Source organism: Hippoglossus stenolepis, chromosome 2 (genome assembly GCF_022539355.2).
Source record: "Hippoglossus stenolepis isolate QCI-W04-F060 chromosome 2, HSTE1.2, whole genome shotgun sequence".
NCBI classification, from domain to species: Eukaryota; Metazoa; Chordata; class Actinopteri; order Pleuronectiformes; family Pleuronectidae; genus Hippoglossus; species Hippoglossus stenolepis.
The window spans coordinates 8,817,787-8,840,238 of NC_061484.1; the positions used below are offsets into that span (position 1 = coordinate 8,817,787).

A 22,452-nucleotide genomic window follows, 5' to 3' on the forward strand; every position below is an offset into this window, starting at 1 on the left:
AGTAGGTTTCAAAAAAGGAATCACTCGTAGTGTAGTAGGAAACCAATCTTTATTAAAAAAAAAAAAAAGACCAGAAACATAAATAACTAACAGGAATTAGAGATGAAGAGAATGAAGAGACTACGCTTAAAGAAATTGCATAATTAAGATCCACTTCCAGTTAAAAACAACAACAAAAAAATCATTTCAAATGTTCTGAATGATAAAAGGAGGAGTTCCAATAGATGTCAGGATCTTTTCCTTCACATGCACCAGAAACACCAGTGATAATGGTGACATTAGTTTTCCATCCGACTGGCCACTCACTTCCAAACATTCAGATCAAATTGTTAAAGCTAATTCAGAAAGAACCTGTGTGATGTACAGTAGTGAATGTTGATCATGGCTTGGTTCAAAAACAAAAACAATAAAAAAGGGTTTTAATCACTTCAGAGCATTTGCAACTCAAATGTTCTACCACTCCGCAAAGATGATGATATAGAAACACTTTTGTTGTGCACATGTGGAGAATTGTTAACATTCAAACAGAAACAGAAAGCATTCTTCTGCAGAGGAAACAAACGAATGATCTAATTCAGGAGGATTTACAGTAAGATTCAAATTCAAAAGGCTCATTATCACCTACGCTTAAATCCACAATCTGAAATAATTTCAGGAGAGATGATTAATAAATCATGAACTGTGGCAGCAGGAGTTACTTACAACGTCATCAGTGGCTGAAAAGGTAGAGATGATGATCTGGGTTCGAAAATACTTTTTTTTGTTTGAATATTAAATTCAAACCGAATGGGTCTGTTAACAGTCCGGCCAATACTGCAGCTTGCACACCAGGATCCAGTGCAATACGGTTTCCCTAAAGGATCTCACACACACACACACAACCTATCACAAAGGAATTGTGGAAAGTTTTCAGGATTAAGGTGCATCCAGCCTGTCAGTGTGTCCGTCTCTGTTTCCACTGTTCGCTTTACAGGAGACAAGAGGGTGAGAAGTGGAGACGACTGATGGAGAGAACAAGTAAAGATTGTGTAAGTATGTGTACATGTCCACACGCACATTAAATTCACTGTCTGTGTCCATCTGAGGGGTGGGTGTGTGTGTGTGTGTGTGTGTGTGTCTCAGGAGATGGTGGAGAACTCTTTGAGCAGGACGTCCTGACTCATTGTGTTCAAAGAGACATTCTTCCTCACATTCAGACTGATGGAGCGAACCTGGAGACACAGACAGAGACATTTAATACACGTGCAATGTTATCAACCTCTACTCACCACATCCTCTCCACCGTGGACTCTTTCATGACTCATTTTGACTTGTTATGTGCCCACAAATCAATAAAAGGAGCATCAAACCCCTATACTCCCACAATGCACTGCTCTTCATCTTACCAGCTCCTTGAAGAAAGCCGCCTCTTTGGGCTGCTCCGAGTATCTCTCAAACTGGTCCAGACCATCCTGCAGCTTGAGGGTTAGTGTGTCATAGTTGGTTTTAACCACCTCCAACACCTAATGACAACAGAAAGAAATATCTAAACGACTGTGGCATAACTTCCAACTGCACAACACGCACGACTGTCTAATACATCTTACAGTGAACTCAAACAGTCAAATATAATTAGTGTTTAATACTTTAATAGAACATTTGTATTCATGAGAGATCATATGGAGGGTTGCAATACTGGAGCAACACATCTGGTCCCTCCAACTCACTCGATCAGTGTGTGTGTGTGTGTGTGGTATGCACAGGATACTTGCCTGAAGTAAAGTTAGCAGAGAGATAAGGCGTTTGAATCCCTGTCATTTTACCATTCAGTGGGGAAATAGCCCCTGAGCAGAGCTTTCATTATTTTATTAATGGCCCTGCAACACTCCGCACAGCATGAGACACTCGCAGCGAGATGCATGAGCCGCGTCTTGTCATGCTTCCCTGAGCACCGCAAGACACACGCGCACACGTGTCCAGCTCTTATCACTCTACATATTCTCCTCTGGCCCTTGCAGTTTATCTTAGGTGCAGCTAAATCATAATTTTTTTGATTTATTGACAGAGGATGAAGAAGAGTAAAACATTCTTCATTCTCCCTTTTATTTGACTCTAATAATTATACAGCTCTGCTCAGGAATAAAATGTCTGTTATTTATATTCAACCTCTGATGTACGCTGATGAAAAATTCATACGCATACCTCTCTCTCCCTCTCTCAGTTCTAAATCACCCCCCCACCCCCATCTCTCTCTCTCTCTGTGTGTGGAAATGTGGAGGCAGGTTTGAATCGTAACCTCAACTAATGTGTGTTAAAGTTTGTTGCTCATTAGCAACAAATGGAAAGGAGGGGGGGAAAAGAGAAGCGGAGGGGGTAAAGGAGGAGGAAGCTATGACGAATTGGTTAGAAGCGAGAGATTAAAATAAAGTAAAAGTAAAAAGGAGAATTAAAGAAAAGCCGTCGTCTCTGTTTCAGGCTGTTTCCTCTCTGCATCACCGGGCAGATAGAATTACGTGCACACAGCTGGCATTGTGTGTATCTTGAAGCGTGGATACAAAAGCAGCCTTGTGTGCTGAAGTGTGCTCTGACTCTGATGTTGTATATGCTGTGTCTGACAGACAGACAGACTACAGCAGCCTGTTTTAATGCTGTGTGTTTCTGGAGGCCATCCATCTTCTGGTGTCACTGTCGGGAACGAGCGTGCCGCCGGCGCTTGGCTTGCAGGTGGCTTGTATGTCAAAAGACACGTAATGAAAATGCAAAGTCTGTATCACATTCACTTCATTAAAAAACAAGGATGGAGGGAGGCAGACGGCAGAAAAACAAAAGGCTTAGTGGAAAGTGACAATGTGAACGTGCCTTAAACTGATTTATTCATCATCTCTGCTCGACTTCTCATTGTTCTGCTCTATCGTACAGGTTCGAATCCACAGCCACAAGCTGCTCTGGATAGTTTGACAGTGGAATGCAAGAAGCGAGATGAACATTTTATTATTTTATACGTTGTTTTTTTTTTATTATGTGTGTGATTTTGCAGAGTGCAATTCTTTTCTAAATTATACCGGACATTTTAGATTTTATGAATCTAAAAGTTTCAAAACAACAGTTTATTATCATTTAAAGCCATAACAATTATTGTTGCCATTATACCATCTTAATAAATCACACAAATTATATTTGTATAGCCCATATTCACAAATCACAATGTCTCATAGAGCTCAACAAGGTGTGATATCCTCTGTCTGTCTCTTTCCTTACTCAACACGAGTAAGTACTTTATAATCATTACCCTCCAAAAGAAAATCAATAGGCATTAATTCAGTGTGAAATTACTGCAGTTTAAAAACAAGTTTTTTTTAAATTTATTTGTTTCTTGATCCAAATCACTTAATAATCACTATCTGCCAAAAATGACTTCTATATTTCCTACATATTAAAGCCACAGTGTGATTGGCCGACAATAAAATGAGTACAGCCGTTAACAATGAGATACTTGAGTGCTCAACATTTGGTCAAGCAGTGTTCGGTACAATCTTTGTGTAGAGATTGTGTCAGAAGGTTAAGAAAGGTTTTATCACTGAACCACACTGTGGATATGTTTAAATCTTAAAACTCCTGGCTACTGTTTATTCCAGGGATGGAGATCCTCCAGCCTCCCGGCAATTTACAGCCATGACAGAGTTTGATTCTGCTGGCAGGACAAATCATAAACACATAAAATAAACTCAGAAATACAAACAAAATCTCATGAAAGTTATTAACTTTTTCCGCAATAGTATAAAGAAGTAGACTAATGTTGTTCAGGGAGGCCTGTCAGGTCACAGTCAGGGTGAATGAAAGACATATATGTGATATTCAGTATTTATGTGTCATCGCAAAAAGACACTATGGCGACAGAAAAGTTGATGCAGAATGTTGCATTTTCCAAAAGGAAAAGTACAAACTTATTTCTTGTTGTTGAAATAAAAGTTTCCAGTGTCCCTAGTTTGCTAGAATATGGTTACAGTGATGAAAAAGTCCAATCTCAACATCTTTGCAGCTGAAAACCTCCAACTAAACTGAACGAGTTACAGGGACAAACACTCTTGATGAATTCAAAGATCTTCGGTGGAATTAGTGTGTCAACACACAGATTCAACAAGACCACATTGTGACAGACAGTGAAAGAAAAGTGCATTCCCTTCTCTCTGGCCTGCGATGAAACAACAGATATGATCAATATTGTCCAACAAGCCATTTTTTTGTAGGTCTACTGCCATATGGATACGAGGGAGGACTTACTGTATTTGAAACCCATGCATGGCTCAACCAAATGTGAGGATTTACAACAATGTCTCTGGCAAAGACTCTTCTCAAAATCCTGAGACAGACTGACCCTGACCTGGGAAACCAGCTGCTAATAGTGTCATCACACGGGCTGTAAGCAGGTGCAGCCTGTTGCAGGTGCAAAACGCAGTAAAACCCAGAACAAATTATTTTTGTTGCATCTGGACTGGATTGAACTTAACTGTGTTGGGCTTGTTGTTGTTTTAATAAAACCTAGAAATTCACACACACACACACACACACACACACACACACACACACACACACACACACACACACACACACACACACACACACACACACACACACACACACACACACACACACACACACACACACACACACACACACACACACACTTTCTGACAACAGGCACCCGGCTGAATTTACGAGGTTCTAGCCCTGGAATTAGAGAGGTTAATCTAACATATGTGTTAAATAATGTAGCATGTCCCTTGAAAGATTGACACAGCCTGCTATAGGAAAAGGTTTCCCAGCCCTGGGTCATTTGTTCATGCTGCTCCTTTTTTCTATTTAATGTCGATACTCAAAATATCCAATAACTAAGATGAGTGTATATAAGGAAATAGTGGCATTGGAATACCGGGTTACAGTTTTGCCCCAATGGTTTGCTCGTCTATATCATTGTGGAATGGCCTGGTTAGATGCATTTTAAACCATTTTCTGTTAATACTCAATTTACTGCCAGTATTCAGCAGCTCCATGAAGACTTCTACTAAAGAAACGTGCTGGGACCCACCAACTCTCAAAAACAAAGTCACTTTATCTAATGAGTTAATATCACAAGTGGAAAATCATATAAAAGCACTGGCAGCTCATTGACACTGAAGCCAACTTCTTCCTTCCCTCTTTGTTGTGAATAAATCTAGCAGATAAAATTGGAGAGGTAATTGGGGAGTTTAATGACCAAATCCATCACTCTCTTATCACCTTGTTAAAAAAAGGGACTCCTGGCGGCTTTCCTTTCCTCTCCGATTTGACATAAATGATAAAGGATCTAAAGTGGCGCTCACAGCACTATCAGTATCGGTTCAGCTTCCCTCCAGTCCACACTCAACTTTTTCTACTAATGATAAAGGAATAACTTCAAGCATTTCAAAAGCTGTCCAGATGCTTAATGAGACACTTCGCACTCTGTGTGTTTTGCAGCGGGACTCCTACTGCGTGCTTCGTTATTTCAACGAGAGTGTCTGGAGACATCAGAGAAACTGCAACAATGACTGTTCTCTAAATATATACCACAAACATCTATAATCACAATAAATCAAACTGTCTTTTTGGGCTAATGTTTTAAATACACAGTGGGAGGTGAATTCTGTTTGTGTTTAGTAAAAACTGTATCAAATCTGCTGTGTTTCAGTGTCTCCAGAAGTGACAACAACCAAAATGTGTGTGTCAGGAACTGGATTTTTGTATGAGAAGTTTCCTCCCAATTGATTGCAGTGATGAGTTTTAAGATCAGTGGTGTGTGTGTGTGTGTGTGTGTGTGTGTGTGTGTGTGTGTGTGTGTGTGTGTGTGTGTGTGTGTGTGTGTGTGTGTGTGTGTGTGTGTGTGTGTGTGTGCTGTGGAAGCTATAATGGTTTCTCTAGGTTTGGTCAGCACTGCTTTATCTAATTACAAGTTTGCAGCTAGAATTAGCATCACTGCAACACATTAGCAGCATTCACAGGTGCCTTGCCCAATATTACTTATACCACTGCATTCTTCTCTGATATTTAATTGATGTGTCACCAACTACTGGCCCGGCATGCTTGTTTGAGTGTTTGTAGTCATTTCTGTGTTTTTGTCAGGACAGAGATATTTTGTAAAATGAAGGTTGTGTGGACAGAGATTATTTTTTTAAATGGAGTAAAAAAAAAAACCTGCTGTATTGCAGACAAGCCCTGAATCGTTCATCTCGGCCACAGAGCTGTTACTACTACTTTTTTTAAAAAAAAGTAAAATCTAGTGAACTTCCTCTCAAACACTTTGAGTGAGTCTTTTCTTTTTTGTACTAAAAAATTCACAAGATTTACTTTTCAAATGACAGGAGTGAGGTTTCAGGAGAGTTCAGCCCGGATGGCCCTGAGATGTTGGTGAAGTTTATTTTTATTTCCTTGAATGTAAGTTTGAGTCTGGCATGTTTACCTGTTCCTCTGACAGCTGGGAGATGTGGTTCACGGCAGCGTACGACTCAATCTTGGGGTTAAAATGGTTGACGATGGCCCTTAAAGACAAAAGCACAGGCACTTCTGAAATGATACAGAAATGATTTTGAATACCTTTGATTTTTACTCACTCATTTTTTTGCCATGGATTTTGTGGAACACTTTGTAACCTTGTTTAGATAAGTGCTCTACAAATAAAATAAAAATATTTATATATATATATATATACACATATATATATATATATATACACACACACCACTCTACGAAGTGCAAGACTACACATTGGACTGGCTACGGTAGCATTGTAGACTTTCACCCATTTTAATGCTTTCTGGAAAAGCTATATGTGGAGTAAGTTCTTGTTTAGGAGCAAATTAAGAATATTATTTTAAAAATTATTATAAAAGGTGTTGACCCTTTTTAACTTGATCTTTGACAAGCAATGTTTTAACAGCCTGTTTAACACTAAACTCATTTCTATTCATTCCCATTCCATTCTATCTCGGGGAATTTCAGATGTAAATTCAGATGCAATGTCTTCCAGCATCACCATTCATCTCTCAGAAATAAACAGCTTTATAGCACAAATAAAAGCTGATGCAATAAGCACAGCAGTGAGATGAAATGGCTTATTTAGTCCTGGGTTAGAAAGAGTAATACATCAAATAAATTATAGTGACAAAAATGCAGAGAACTCTCTGTCGTGGTATTTCTGCTGTCATTTCCACATGGAGGATAAAACTAATGGAATAAAAAATGGAATTGGTCCCTTCATTTGAGATGATTTCAACACTGTCTCTCTGGGTTCTTTATACCACTCTACCTTAATTCATTTATTCATCTGTTCATTATTCTTTCCCTCTCCTTCCTGCCTTCCCTGAACCCTTGTGACTGCCGATTTAAACAGTGCAGACGACTCCATCAGGAGACCAGCTGAGTTGCTGAATCCAGGGGGAGTATACCCACTCGCTCGGGTGCCCTCAGGGGCCTCCGAGCCAGGGTGACCTCAGAGGATCATCTCGTCAGAGAAGATGGAGGAGGAGGAGAGAGAGATTATGGGAATAGGAAACTGTCGGAGAGGAACAGTGAGTGTGTGGAGTCCGTTTGGGGTGAAGGAGATAAAGGCTTTAAAATGATCGAGTAGACGAGCCCTGGGACGAAAAAAAAAAAAAGAAGCAGGCTAGGGATGGAGAAATTATAGTTCCAAAGCCTTTACTTCATTCACTTTATTTTGACCTTCCTCTGACACGTTCTTGTTTGCAATTTTCGTGCAATCCAATTTGACCCTTTTCTCCCTCTTAGCGTACAGTATTTGTAAGCTAAGTGTGTGTGTGTATGTGTTTTTACCTAACATTGACAAGGGCGTGCGTGACTTTGCTGGCTGGCTCTTTCCACTGGCCCGTGTTGGTTGATACTCTCAAAACTAGAAGGCAGAGAATGACAGAAACAAACAGAATCAGATGCATGTGCAGTCACACATGTAGGTTTAAGGCTGCAACTATTGATTATTTTCACTGTCGATTTATCTGACAATTATTATCTCAATTTACCAATTGATTGTTTGCTCCTTCAAAATGCCAGAAAAGTTTCCCAGGGCCCAAGTTTACATTTTCAAATATCTTGTTTGAGCCAAACTAGTTGAATGGTGGTCATGTTACATGTAGGTACTTAAAGGGAAAAAGTCAGGAATACAAATTTGACCTTTAAGGCACCTCAGAGACAGACTTTGGCCTTTGACACACTAAAGAACAGGGAAAACCTGAAAAGCGTAGTATGCACACTTTAAATTCTGCTGGGTTCAGAGTCTGAACTGCTGAAGGTTATTGAAGTAGTGCATCTCTTGAAGCTAAAAGCACCTGTACAGAAAACAGAGCCTATTAATCGCTCTTTGAACAAATAAAAAAATCATCATCTCAGGCCACTCACATCAGCATTTGGCTAATCTGAATTTCCGAAAAACATCTGATGCTTGGAGCTCGTCTCTTCACCTTCGCTATTATGTCCATACTAACAATACAGAGCTGTCTTCTTAAAGTTAGCTGAAGACCCACAGTTGGTGGCATGTGACATAGTACTACTAAAGTATAACAGTCTTTCTTACCCATACAGTAGAGGTTGTCGAAGACCTGGTGCATTCGGACGATTTCATAGTACAGCTCGTCGTAGCTGTTGGAGGTGGGCAGGAACGTGTCGCCGTACGTTATGAACATGTTGAATAGGTTCACTACCTGGATGAGGAAACACAAACACATTAAGTGTGAATTTACCTACAACACTTTCACACTCAAAGCGATAAGAACAAAGAGAGTTTGATCTGAAACATCAGTAATGTGATTTGAAACTTATTTTGTAATTTATTATTCTTTTTAGAAAACACGTTTTAGTATATCAATTATTTTTGATGCCTTAACTAAACATACACTGATCAGCTAAAGCATTAAAACGGGTAACTGGTCTTTATGTTGTGGCTGATCTGTGTAAATTCATGCTCTGACAGATTTTACAAACACAGTGAGTTTTTTTTTTTTCACCTCCTCTACAAAAATGAATAAAGAAAGACTATTTAAACAATTTTAAGTGTTTGATTTCATGTGCACAGCTGGAAGACAAGCTGCACATTTACTTCATCCCGTCGTCTTTCTACAAGACAATACACGCATCTCTGTGAAAACAATCAGCAATGTGGACTTAACTCTGTCAGGCTCTGGTCTGCGTGTGTATGTGTGAGTGTGGTGTTTCTCACCAGTAAGGCCAGATGAAAGATGTTGTGCTTGGCCAGCAGTGTGGTCTCATTTGACAGCAGGAACTTCAGCAGGTTGATGAGAGCTGTGCAGGGGCAGATATGTTGGCATTAATGAAATAATCTGAAGAGCTGATAGTCGTCTACCAGCAGAGGCAGGTGGCAGCAGTCTGCTTCCCTCAGTGTGTTTCTTTATTAAGGCAGATAATGGAAACACAGGAGGGGGGGGGAAACCTTTCAACGCCAAATCAAGTCCCTTCACAAGCTATAATTGAAGAAAACAAAAGAACCAAAACGCGACGCACAAAAAAAGGCTTTTAACAACCTCCAACATGAGCTGGCACAACAACACAATGAAGAAGATAAACACATCCGTTTCTTTAATTTGGCTAATTTTTTCTCTCCAGTCCTATTTCAGGGTTTACCATTATCACCACCAGGAGGAGAGGGCCGTGTTATTCAGGGAATTAAGCAGATAATTGGTCTGATTAGAGAAAATGTGTATTCTAATGAGACACGGTGCGATGGGGCCATTACAAGCTGAAACGTTCTCCTATTGTGTGTTGACCAGGCTGAAAGCAAGGCCACTAGGATGGATTGTACTTTCTTTAGAGGCTCATTATCCAGTCTCAATGATGCAATACATTTACACAATAACAGGCCCAACGACTTCAAAAAGAGATTGGTTTAGTTTTGTGAAAGCAGGAACTCTTTACTCAACTGTAGAGGCGATGTTTTTTCAATTACGTTCTAAACTGTCCCGTCATGAAACCGCAAAAAGACAAGTTATATAATGCTGCTTGCAAATATCTCATAAATAAGTGTAAAATTCAACATCAATCATTACAACGAATTATCACTCATTAATCTGCTGTACCTAACCTAAAGTGAGCTGTCCTTACCTGACCAGAGCTCTCTCCAGGTGTAGTGTAATCGGATTCTGCATTTCTTCTGGTAGCACAGGAGTTTGTGGATGATCTGCACACAGCGCCTGCACAAATAAAAAACATGTGAAATGGTGACAAACAGCGCAGATGTCTGTATAAGACTAGCATTTGAATAATGTGTGAGTGTAATGCGTGTGTGCTCTCACAAGTATAAATCCATGGGGAATTCCTTCATCATATGAGTGACAATAAACTCCACCATCAGGTCTAAACAAAGAGGTACAGGAGAGACAGAGACAGAAAAACAAAGGTTACAGCTGTAAAGCAAAAGCAGACAAAGCTTTCAGCAGGTGTCTGTTGAGGGAAAAACAATTACAGGAAAAAACATTCAAAACCAACAAGTATCTGGAAAATATCTAATGAATAAATATGTAGAAAATATTCATCTTTGACAACGATACAATGCAATTAAGTGTCAATAGCCATAAAGGATTAAAAGTGGGAGGACATATACATGAAACTTAAACTAATTTACAGTATGTCCTCAACTTTAAAATAAAAAGATTTGGTTTCCTGCCAAACCCGTTGCCAGGGGAGACTCAGAAAGCTAATAAGAGGTTATAGTGGACTAACTAGCATTCAAAAATATCAATGATCAGTTATTACCAGTGCACAGAAAACCCCAGTTATAAATGCGCCTCATACCTAGAACAGCACACACCAGCGGCCGTGAAGGGATGCTCTTGTCCACTGGTTTTTTTCTGTGCCTCATGGGCTGAAAAAGATAAATTAGGTAAAAAAGAACATTTTTGTAGGACTTTACTCACTTACTGGGAATTGTACAGAGCTCTCTGCCACATTGTATCTCTTTATCTGTGGATTTTATTCAATTATCATGGACGATCATTCAGTTGTTATCATCTGACCAATATTGCATGATAAAGGTGTTTAATAGGTGGCCATAAACCAATAAAGCAACCAATGTGTCTTAATCACATGACTAAAATGATTACAAACAACTATTACACAACAATTTCCATGACAACCAGGAAAATACTGATAATGAAAAGTGTGTGTGTGTGTGTGTGTGTGTGTGTGTGTGTGTGTGTGTGTGTGTGTGTGTGTGTGTGTGTGTGTGTGTGTGAGGATACAGTCATAATACAAGTGAGGGACCAGTGTATCAGAATACTGTCAGTATATATTAGCTTTAATTAGTGATAATTTATGGAAGATTAACATTTTTATTGACAGAGTTTAACGCTGACAGCTGAAAGTGTCTGCATATGTTTTATGATTAACTCACCATTCTGTGGAGATTGACTCTGAAGTTCATATTGTCATCATGAAGAAAGGCATCAGCATACTGGTCCTATCACACACACACACAGGTGGATTTAGAACATAGACCGTGTCAATCAAAGACCTGGTTCAGACCTGGTATTGACATCCATCCTGAGTGATCCGATCACAAATGGTCAGCTCCAAGTGGTCTGAACAGACCCACGTGTCCTCACTGCGTCTTGAGATCCAATCACTCAGTCCCACCACATTCGGAGGTGATTATTTGTATATAGAGTGAGGAAGTGACATCTCATCACAAATGTCCACAGTAGACGCATTCAGGACACATTTTAATGTCAGTTGTGAACACACGTGCATGTGTCCTCTTGTGATCAGATCACTCAGGACGGATGTAAATACTGGGTCTCAACAGGGCCACGGACGGATTGTTGGAGAACATGGAAGCATGCGCTGCTCATACCTCTGCTATGCAGGTGAGGATGATTAGGCACAGTCTGGCACTGTTGAGTCTATGCTCATCTGGAAACACAAACATGGGACTCTTAAAAGATTAAAAATATAATAATGTTATACAGTCTGATAACTATTTAGGGGGAAGAAGAGACAAAGGAGAGGACGTGAAGGTTTCCGTTTACCTTTAGTGTCCTGCATTACAATGGAGGCGTACTTGAGGAAGGTGATGAGGAGGTTGCTGGTCCCCAGGTTGGGATCCAGGGGCAGTTCTGGGTTGTTCATCACTATAAAGCACAAGTACATATAAAACTTCAGATACAATCACTGCCACTTAAATTCTTACAAATAATCTTTCTACATCTTATGGAGAAAGAGGATTTACTATATATGTGGAATAAATGGAGAGAACATAATTATAATAAACTGATCTTTAAATCAAAAAATGTACGGAAGTCAAACGTTTGTCATTTTATAAAAAATATTGTCCCAAAAGCCGTCCCTACAGCCTAATTATACGAATAAACGAGTAAAAAAGTATGCGTTTGTCCCAATACTGCCTTACTGCAGCTTGCTGTGTTGTCTAGACAATCAGGTTCATCCATTTAAAAATCTCTGCACTCTGAATCACACGTTCTGTTTCATGGATAAATGATAAGCCATTTCTCTCCCCCTCCACCCCACAGACCCTCATTTATCTCCTTCTTTGTCAGATCACTGCAGGACTGGTGGGAAAGAAGATCTCACACTGTCAGGAAACATATCATCACGCAGGGGAAAAAACATGGTAGGAACAAAGTATATTCCTGACATGTGATGCAGGCATGTGTGTGCAACTGTTTCTGGTCCGAGCACAGGACCCGGTAAGTGCTGAGGCTCCCATCACATGTCATAATGCACCCTGCATGTGAAACATTCATCTGTATCTGAAGCTGGAGGTAAATATTTTATATAGAAAATGGCTCTTAGGTTCAAAGCAATGGAGGGAGAACTAGCCAGGGATAGAAACATGCACCTTTAGACAGTTACAGCGTGTGTGCATGCTAAATGACCTGGTCTTGAATGTGCCTGCAACATAACCTGAAGTGAAAGCCATGCACCAGTTTCAGAAATGAGTAAGTACTTCGGCTACAGTAATCATTTTAACATTGAACTGTCATAAAGCCACATTAGAAGTGTGTTTTCAGTGTATCACTTCTTTCATATGAACTTAAAATCGAGTGAATACTTGAAAAGGTGGTGCTGGTGTAGGTGTACTGTATGTGTGTCTGTGAGTTTCGGCTCAAGGCAGCAATGAAAGGGAGTTGCCATATTCGGAGGGGTTATCAAAAATGTATGTACACTGTTAGGATTAAATAAGAGCAAAGAGAAGAGACCCTTGTTGCCATAAGTTTTAGAGAGCCTCGACTTCCTTTAACCTCTCTTAGGGTAGATAGTTCCATTTTGCTCACAGTTGAGGAGGACATATAAAACATTTGTGAACACACAGAACAGATGGGCTAAAGCTCTCCTCCTCAACAAAGCTCTGTTGTCACCCCAAAAATATATAAACATTAGTTAATGTCACAGACATGACATGCATGTTTTCTGAGTCTGACCATCAGAGTTAAAATATAAAAAAAAATAATGGATTACTGTCTAGGGAGGGCGGCGTTGTGCCGAGTGGGGATGTCGGTGTCATTGGAGTAGGGGTGGTAGGTGTGGTTGGGATGTCAATCTCAGGGTGGCTCTGTTGAAAAAAAAAAAAAGAACACACATGAAATGTAATAGTCGATAACTGACCCTTGTATCCTGTCACAAACTGAAATAACAAAACAGGTTGTACAGCAGAAACAAACAAGGACAGAGAGAATGCAGCAGCAGGCCTGTGCAATAAATCACATTCTTTGGTACAATATTGTTCATCCACAGATGTAGGTGGGAAATTTGCATGAAGGCAACAAAATTAAACACGGAGGAAAGTGAATGTGACACACCAGGATAATTCTGGACAGGAGTTGAAAGATCATGGGTGCTATGACAAGTTACATCTGGAAAAACAAGGCCTCAATTTGCACCGTCAATACTTTGTCAAATTATTGTTCATATCGCACAGCCCTCTTAGTAGTGCAAAATAATTACACAGAAGTTAACATTAATCATTGATGCTCACTGATCTTAACGGCCTTGACAGCAGCACAGTTGTTTAGTGACTTAGAATGAGGGGGTAAGTTCTGCGTGTGATATTAAAACATCTGACCTGGCTACACCTTAGAGTGAGTTGCTCAGTAGTAAATGTGTATGAATGTCACTGTGCGGATCAATAAAGACAGTGATGAAGTGGTTTTCACCTTTCAAGAGACACTGATACCAACACAGTATCAACTCTACTGCTGACATTGAGTATCTACTGATAAAATAGTGCATTTAACAATCAAGGTCTGTCTCCTCCTTTCTAACCACTGTCCAGGGTTTTATATCTTTATTTGATGTCAGTTCACATTGCAGATGTCATGATTGGCAGTAGATTAGAAGGCAAAGGAATAAAAAACCTTTTAAGATTAAGATTTTAAGATTCCAAAAAGCATTGAGAAATGCTTTTGCCAAATATCAGGATAATCTTAAATTGAGTGTTTTGATGTCTGGCCAATTATAATTAGTAGAGTATGAAGACCTTTAACAAGCATGTAAATGCTCTTATTTTGGAAAATCTATTGTGAGAAAAACATACATTTTCCCCAGGTGAAACTTTATTTTGGGTAACAACAGAGGTGAAGAGACTTAGGGAAATGATCTCTAACTGGGCCTCTATCCATGTTTTTAACAACAGTAAAAACAGGGGAGAAAGAGTAAAAGCAGAGCACCTTACCTGAGCTAATACAGTGATGAAGTTGCGGTTAAGGTGCACGGCCTCATACAGTGCCAGCAGAATCGCCTCATTTGTCCTGAGATGAGAGAAGTTGATGAAGTCAAATCGTCACATAAGATTGGACTGAGCTGTTAAAATCATTCAAGGCTTTGGTCCAGTCATGTGTCAGCAGGTCACTTTAATTTTCTGTGTCATTAGCTAAAGCATAATGTGTGTAGCTACTAATAAATCATCTAAAAAAGTTCCTATGCATTCAATTTAAATTTTGATAAATATACTGCAGTGAAATTAAAAATGTAAAACAACAGTGAGTCTCATTTACAGATACAAATATTACCACGACTCATTTTTCAATAAATTACAGTAAAATCTAAAGAAATGGAGCAGAAATTTAACAACAAACTTTTAAGTGAGTGTGTGCTAGTCTTATCTGTTCTAGATTTCTTTCGAGATTTTTCTGGGGGGGTTTCTGGAGAAATCAGAAATTAAAATGATTCTGCAGTATTTAACATCTAAAAACAACTTGTATGAAGCCTGGTCAGCTGGAAGGATTTTCTGTGACCTATGACACCACCTTTCACCCCTTCAATTCTGAGTCAAGATCATCTGTGAATTTGCTAGTTCATCAAAATGGATCACATGAAGACGAAAATAGCCAGTGGTGAATACGTTCTTAACATTTTTTTAAAGTGCCAAAATGTATTTGCTTTTGATGGCCACAAGCCAGGCACATTATCACAGAGGAAACACACCGACAGCTGCAGCAGCACAGGGAGGACAAGGAGGCCATAACCCATTCCATGTGAGTATCTGTGTATGTAGCTCGTGTGTTTCATCACAGGTGAACAGGTCATAACGTGTCCGGGCAGATCCGGTACAGAACGGGACTCTGGCCTGTCCCTCTCAAGAACTTTATATTAATAATATAATAATATTTTCTATAACACCACATTGCCATGATCGACATGTGAAAATGTTACACCAACAAATGCTGAAGTTATGCTTGGACCAATCAAATTAGAATCTATACTGTAACAGTTACCGATTTTTCTAAGTATTCTTCAAAAACATTCAAAACACACAATAATTTATATTCCCCACTGTGGTATTAAATTCATTCAAACTTTGATTTACTGTAAGATATTGCATGACAAAACAGCAGGCAAAAAGAAAACACTGTGGTTTTAATGGATCCTCAGTCAAAGTGTAGAAAACGATGCAATTACGTTTGACTGATGGGTAGGAACTAAAATCACTTTGCACTTACTGCACAGAGAGTTTCTCATCGGCGTCTGCTATAAACATGCTGCCCACCTATAGACAAAACCACGACGGATTTATCAGTAAAAGACAGCAAAACATCCACATACAAGGCATCATATGAAACTTTTAAAATACAAAATAAAAGATCAAAATTGACGAAATATAGATCAATTTAAGAAACAAACAAAAAGAGCTTACCATACTGGTTAGTGTAGAGAAGAAACCACCCTGGTTCTCCTCCTCCTTATCTTTGTACTGCCTGAAAGGTGGAGAAAAAGACGAGGGACATAAAGGAAAGGAAGAAAAAAAGGAAGAGAATGAAAAATCGAAGACAGGAAGGGCCACAAAACAGCAGAGGCAGAGACATTTTCACTTAAACACAGAACTTGTAACCTAACACACAATCATTTACCTAACATCTCCTCCCTGCTATTCATTATCTGCGGGGCATTCGGTTTATACACAAAAACAATGAACTGTACAAAGCTGTCATCCATCACTGTGACTCGTCTGTCTACACACATGCAGACAGACCAGACCTTCTTCACAAACAGCATTTTTATTTTCCAAATCTTGCCTCGTCCAAAATACATTAACGACCGCCAAAGAAAACTGTCAGATATAAATAACTAAAAGAATAAAAAGCCTGTTGTTTTTTCCAGGAGAATAGAAATAGAACATTTGTGGGAGACATCAAACCAAACTGCTGACGCCAGTGGCCTCCGAACACAATGCAGTGGATCATTAAAAAACAACACTTGGACAGATTTAGCTCTCACCTGTTATATTCTGTCAGAGCGTGGTGGACAACCATCCCCATTCCCTGAGAAATAAAACATATGCGGGGGTTCAATCAAACCTGTGACAATGTACTTGAAGTGGAAGCCAGCGCCTACATCAGATCAGCTATATTCTTATTCTGCAGGTGAGAAGATACGGTGACAACATACTTACATCCAGTGTTGGCTCATCGTCAACGATGGACAGCTTCACAATGTATGGATTCACGGACTAACAGAGAAATCAGAGAGTTTTATACCTGTTAAATATCTGGCACTCATTTCATAATCATTTATCATCAACCCACTTTACCACTGGTCCAAAAACCATTAACATCCACTAACATCTGGCTTTTGTCTGCAGTGAGAATGCATACAATCGGCATTCACTCCCGGGTCAAATGACTCTGCAGTAAAAGCACAGGCTTTCATTGGCTTATTTCACTTGACAGGAAGGTGACAGCGCCTTTTGATGGTGTATTCGTGATGTCCAAAACAGAAAGGCAAGCTTATCTACTGGCAGTGGGAAAGGAGTTATTAGCTTTTTTTAAAGGCAATGAATGTTGCAACAGATTTCAGCCTAGCACATAAGTAAATGCAAAGACTGCATTTTGAGTTGTTGCCCAGATTGCTTATTTACAGTATGAGGTTACATCCACACACGTCCACATCCACAGGCTACATGTTTTGTTTGAAAACAGCCTTTTCATACTAAAACTATCTCGGCCCACACAAACGTTCTAGCTCCACATCAGATATAATCCCTCTCAATACTAACGCGCCTAAAAACGTATATCATGTGACTATTTCCGTTCACTAGGCATGTTCGTGCCGGTGTAAACAGGAAGTAGATTGTCTTCTCTGCAGTTGATTGCTTAGTAAAATAAAATAAAAAGCAAGATGAGGGATTTCTTTTCTTTGAGGGAAGACGAGGTGGAACTGATACTGCACCATCAGTGTTTATTCTGCAGCTAACAACAATTGTATTGCACCACTCTGCTGCCCAAAAGGCTAAATATCATATAAACAAGTTCAGTCACCTAGTCATCACATGTGTATAATACATAGACTGTATGTACACACCTCATATTTCCTGTAGTTGACCAGAAGGGCCAGAAGCACCACAGCATCATAACCATGCTGCCCTCTACTGGAGACATCAGACAAAATCTGAGGAGAACAGAGAGGAAAGATTGTTTATAATAATACAAATAAAAACTCCAGAAAAAAGAATGACACACAGTCGTCCACTCATCACTTACTTGTAGAATGGCTTCAAAGATGCTGTTGATCATCACATATTCCAGTATGGTGTTCTGACTGATATTGTCTGTTACCTGTGGACAAATTTCACATTTTCGGTTGTGTTTTGTAGGACAACAAATTTTTCCTGAAGCTCATCAGGTTATAAATCCTCTATTCTCACCGTCACCAGACACAGAAGCAGTTTGAGACAAAGGCTCTTGAGACTCTCTGAGCCGTCGCCACACAGAAGACTGTCCAGTCTCTCCATCAGGTCCTGCAGGAGACACACAAGAAAATGATTTTCCTTTTATCATCAATCTCAGTCACTCCTTTCTTCCACTCCCAAGTTGTTTTCTTCACATACTTTCATCCTTTGCTCAGCCTTGTCGAACCCCATGAGCATGTTGATGATGTCAAAGCCAGATGTCGATTTGTTCTTCTGATGAACCCCTCGGAAAAGTGCACACAGAGTCTGCGGATAGAGGATAGAAGAGCACAAAAATGTGAATAAATTCCAATCACTCAGATCAGATGAGTCAAGGTTCATTTGACTACAGTTACAGTCTTGTTATCATCCTTAAGGGCAGAGCTCCAGACCAACTTTTTACTGGGAGCACTGAAGCCCCTTACTGAAAATGTTAGGAGCACAAGCAGAATATTTAGGGGCGGGCACACCTTAAATCGACCTGCAACGCAATTTTTAACATTTCCCCCCATAAATAGACAACTCATAGAAATTACAATGTGCTGTTCACATTGTCACATGTTAATTGAAATGGTGCCTTTTTTGAATCAGAAAATTTAATGTAAAGATAAGGTATGTGGTCAGTAACCTTCCTGTCATTATAGGAATCTGTGATGGGAAGACGGTCAAAAATCTAGGTGACCCCCAGGAGATTACCTGCAGGGCGTTGACCACTTTGATCTGATGCTCCTCACCCAGAGCCTGAACACAGTGGTGGAACAGGGAGTTGATGTTGTCTTGAATTCGCTGAACTTCTTCCCCATCGACACTCTCCAACTTAGTCTCAAGGTACTCAAGGTTCACCTAGAACATGGCAGAAGGACACAAAAGAACCATGAGAGAGTTCCTGTTATGCCACAAACATTTCTCCTCAAGTATCTTTCTCTTTCTTTTACCTTCATAAGAAACAGCTCATCCCAGAAGCGAGGGTTGTTTTTGGCTGGATCCTCTTTCTAAATCAGAGCAGACAGGACACTGTTTACACTTGAACGTGACTTTATTTCTCAAAACATTTACCACTGACTTTCTTTTATTGTGATACTCACAGCAAAAATCTCATCATACATCAGCACCACCTTCTCTTTCAAGGGTTTTTTAGAGGACGACGTCCTTCTCAGCAACCCGGCCTTCTTCTCCACCTGAGACATGACTGAGTCTGAAAACAGACACAATGAGTGAGAAAAGTACTAATCCAAAGCAAGTTCATATACCATCACACTTCGAGGCACATTCATTCCTAAGGATGTTAATCTTTATAAAATAGGTCAAGATAAAATACTCTAGCATAAATTTAAATAAATAAATATATTCCTGAAACATGTTCACTGTGGTAGCAAAGGCTATTAAATCAGGAGTTAATATCGTATTTGAGCCGTGGAGTAGCTGCAAATACAGTTGTTTGCAGAGAGAGGACACAGTATAAGGAATTCAATTCAATATGAACAATATCGCCTGTGTACATAACGATATCTCAGCCACGACTCAAAAACCAAAAAACCTTCCGGAGGTCTTCTTGATGACATTACATATATTAACTTTACATTACATGTATACAATTTTACCAACTTTGACTGTTATAATCACTCATAATGAACATTTTCAACAAGATCTGTGACAGTGCAAAACAATAGTGTGATGATTTGACACAGAATGACTCAGTGGTGTAACGCTGTATTCTATTATTAATAATAATAATGAAACATTCACAGCGCCTCTATACACCTACGGACACCTTACAATATATCATTAGTAAACACATAGAATTAAAGCCGAGGTTTAAATCGGGTTAGGAGGCAAAGACCCCCAGGAGATGGACAACAGATTTAACTGTATGACATAGAGATAAAAGCTGCACAGACGATATTTGCCACACGGATCAACTTAGTTTGGGTTGTTTCATAGGATTTGTTGGTGATTTCTCTGTTTTGCCTGCTCCAGGATCAGAGGGTCACCTCAGCCGTGAAGACACATTATCAAGTAGCTCAGTGACAGTGATCGAGAGGTTTTCTGTCACTGATTACATTAACTTGTGGCCTGTGCCATTGAGCCTCAGTGTCTGTCTGCTGTTCACAGCTGGACTCTCCTGTCATGACGGATCTGAGACACACAGCGAGTCATTCTGCTGTGTAATCTTAATGGTAAACATCTGTCACAACCACTGTTTAAACAGCTACTTTCAGAACTATTCTCCTGGCTTCGCTCAGACTAGCACACACTGGGTCTGTACTGGGCTGGTCGAGATGTTACACTTCAAATCACTGACATGTTGAGCAGTGGACAGTAAACATGAAGGTCACGTTAGCAGAGAAAAACAACATTTGAATGCTGTGAGTAGCTCTGTTAGATTTACTGAATAAAACCAGCTGACATTAGTTAAAGCCGATGGCACATGATACGACCTGCTAGCTAGCTAGCATGAGCTAACAGAACCCATCTTTACCTCCCGGGGTTTCACCGGTAAACAGCAGAATGTTCCCTTTCACAAACACGTGTTGTTGTTCAGTCGACACCAGATAAACACTCAGTGTGTTTATCAGCAGTTTGGTCTCCACACGGAAAAACACCGTCACGTTCAGTCCCTCCAGCTAAAGCTACAGCTAAAGCTAACTAGCTAACGCCTGTCAGACACTGATTTCTGGTTAGCTGTCAAACGTGTGGCTGCGGTCACTGACAACATGGATGTGTTAGATTGTTCAAACAGGTCCCAGTTCAGTGGAGAGTGTTTTCATTCTTACCTCAATGGAAGAATTCAAATGTGTGAATCCTTGTGACAACACTAGCCTCTGTTAGCATACTGCTGCTGCCCGTGGCCCCCTGCTGCTCAGCCACAGATAATACACACACATTCTGTCTGACACACAACAAATCTCATTTCAACCACATCATTTTTTTTCAATATAATAATAATAATAATAATAATAATAATAATAATGTGATATGACTAATCATCCAAATTATGCATCCACACTTTTCTAAATGAAATAATTTAATAGTGTAGAATAATAGTACCAAATAAGGAAATATAATCCTATAATACTATTTATAATTTAAGATACATAGGATACACACCTCACTTGACAAAGTCCATAAAATAATGTATTGAAAATGATAATAATAAGTAGAAGAAGAAGATTAGATTTGCCTGTTGATGCCTTTTAATAATGTATATATTAACGAAATGAATTAAATATCAAACAGCTTGATTTATCAACCGTGTGACATTCTGTGAGATGATGTCAAAAGTATCCACATGTTACATAATAAAATAATTCACTGATTCATGAGTATAATAGTATCAAATAAGAAAATAGTAGAAAAAGTCCTTGTGTTAATATTTATCATTTAAGATACATTATGACAAAATCCTTCTTAAACTAAAGAATTATAATATTTGCTTAAAACCTGAGAGAAAAGAACAATAGTAGTGGTTGCTAAATGTGGACTGGTCCTGCTATCATAGATATGTGATTAGATTTCTGTTCACAACTAAAAAAAATCCAAGACAAATAGAAAACAGGAGTATTGAAAGGTTTGATTGATGGTCAAGCAGATAGAAACAGAGTTATAGGAGATACATGAGTGACTACAACCTGCAGGCAGGTCGCGTCACTGAAGAGCAGCGTGAGCCATGATTCATGTAGGGCCGGGGATTAGAACAATATGGACAATTTCCATCAATAGCAACATATCAAAAGTTCACTATATATCGATATATGGCCCATGCACGGTGTATGCACAGTCAGGAGGTATAACACATCATCTTTAAATGAACTTTTTTATCTTGATCAAACTTTTGGCCAAGATTCGTGTAGTTTTCTCTAAATCTCCTGGTTTTCAAATGTCTCTCGCCCTGTGTCAATTTTCTTTTTAAAGAGAATGACTTCAGACTGTATCTTTGTTATTATTGTCTCTCCTTCATTGACAGCTCATGCAGACCTTCATCAATATGTCCCCGCAACAGTCTGAGCATCAGCATGAGTAGTTTCATCTGTAATCTGTGGATCTGAATACACTGAGTGCTGCGTCTGTATCTCCATGGAGACACAGGCCTCAAGTGATTAGACGGTTTGTGTGTCATCATGCAGTTAAATGTCTCGTCATTTACGGGACAGTTTTTGGATTCTGTCTAGAATCGCTGGCGGATGTTTGACAGCAGCGTGCCTCAAAGCAAAGTGTTGTGCACTTTGTGTTCCCATTAACACTGGTGATTGAAAACT

At 39.4% G+C, this 22,452-nt stretch overlaps 1 protein-coding gene across 2 annotated transcripts; it reads right to left on the minus strand.

Annotated features, from left to right (window-relative positions):
* Positions 1-27: 27 nt before the first annotated feature.
* Positions 28-21,089, minus strand: armh3 (armadillo like helical domain containing 3). Of its 2 annotated transcripts, none has more exons than XM_035176212.2 (26): positions 20,971-21,089; positions 19,282-19,391; positions 19,132-19,188; positions 18,893-19,039; positions 18,356-18,463; positions 18,173-18,265; positions 18,009-18,083; positions 17,830-17,916; positions 16,922-16,978; positions 16,747-16,790; positions 16,166-16,226; positions 15,972-16,018; positions 14,705-14,780; positions 13,492-13,585; positions 12,042-12,143; positions 11,867-11,925; positions 11,408-11,473; positions 10,810-10,879; positions 10,311-10,371; positions 10,120-10,208; positions 9,221-9,303; positions 8,579-8,705; positions 7,825-7,900; positions 6,455-6,533; positions 1,386-1,502; positions 28-1,211 (listed from the first exon to the last, which is right to left on the minus strand). In XM_035176212.2, exons 2-26 carry the CDS (start codon positions 19,381-19,383, stop codon positions 1,119-1,121), a joined length of 2,070 nt encoding a protein of 689 aa, XP_035032103.1. In that variant the 5' UTR covers positions 19,384-19,391; positions 20,971-21,089; the 3' UTR covers positions 28-1,118. The 2 variants fall into 2 exon arrangements, with proteins under 2 accessions (XP_035032103.1, XP_035032112.1); XM_035176221.2 differs by having other exon boundaries at positions 19,282-19,385; positions 20,971-21,065.
* Positions 21,090-22,452: the final 1,363 nt, after the last annotated feature.

Coding starts and splice junctions, on each gene's coding strand:
- armh3 (XM_035176212.2), bottom strand. CDS start 19,383: ATGTCTCAGGTGGAGAAGAAGGCCGGGTTGCTGAGAAGGACGTCGTCC. Junction 16,227..16,746: donor GCTCTGACAGAATATAACAG/GTGAGAGCTAAA, acceptor TCCACCTTTCAG/GCAGTACAAAGATAAGGAGG. Junction 6,534..7,824: donor CACGCCCTTGTCAATGTTAG/GTAAAAACACAT, acceptor TTTGTCTTTAAG/GGCCATCGTCAACCATTTTA.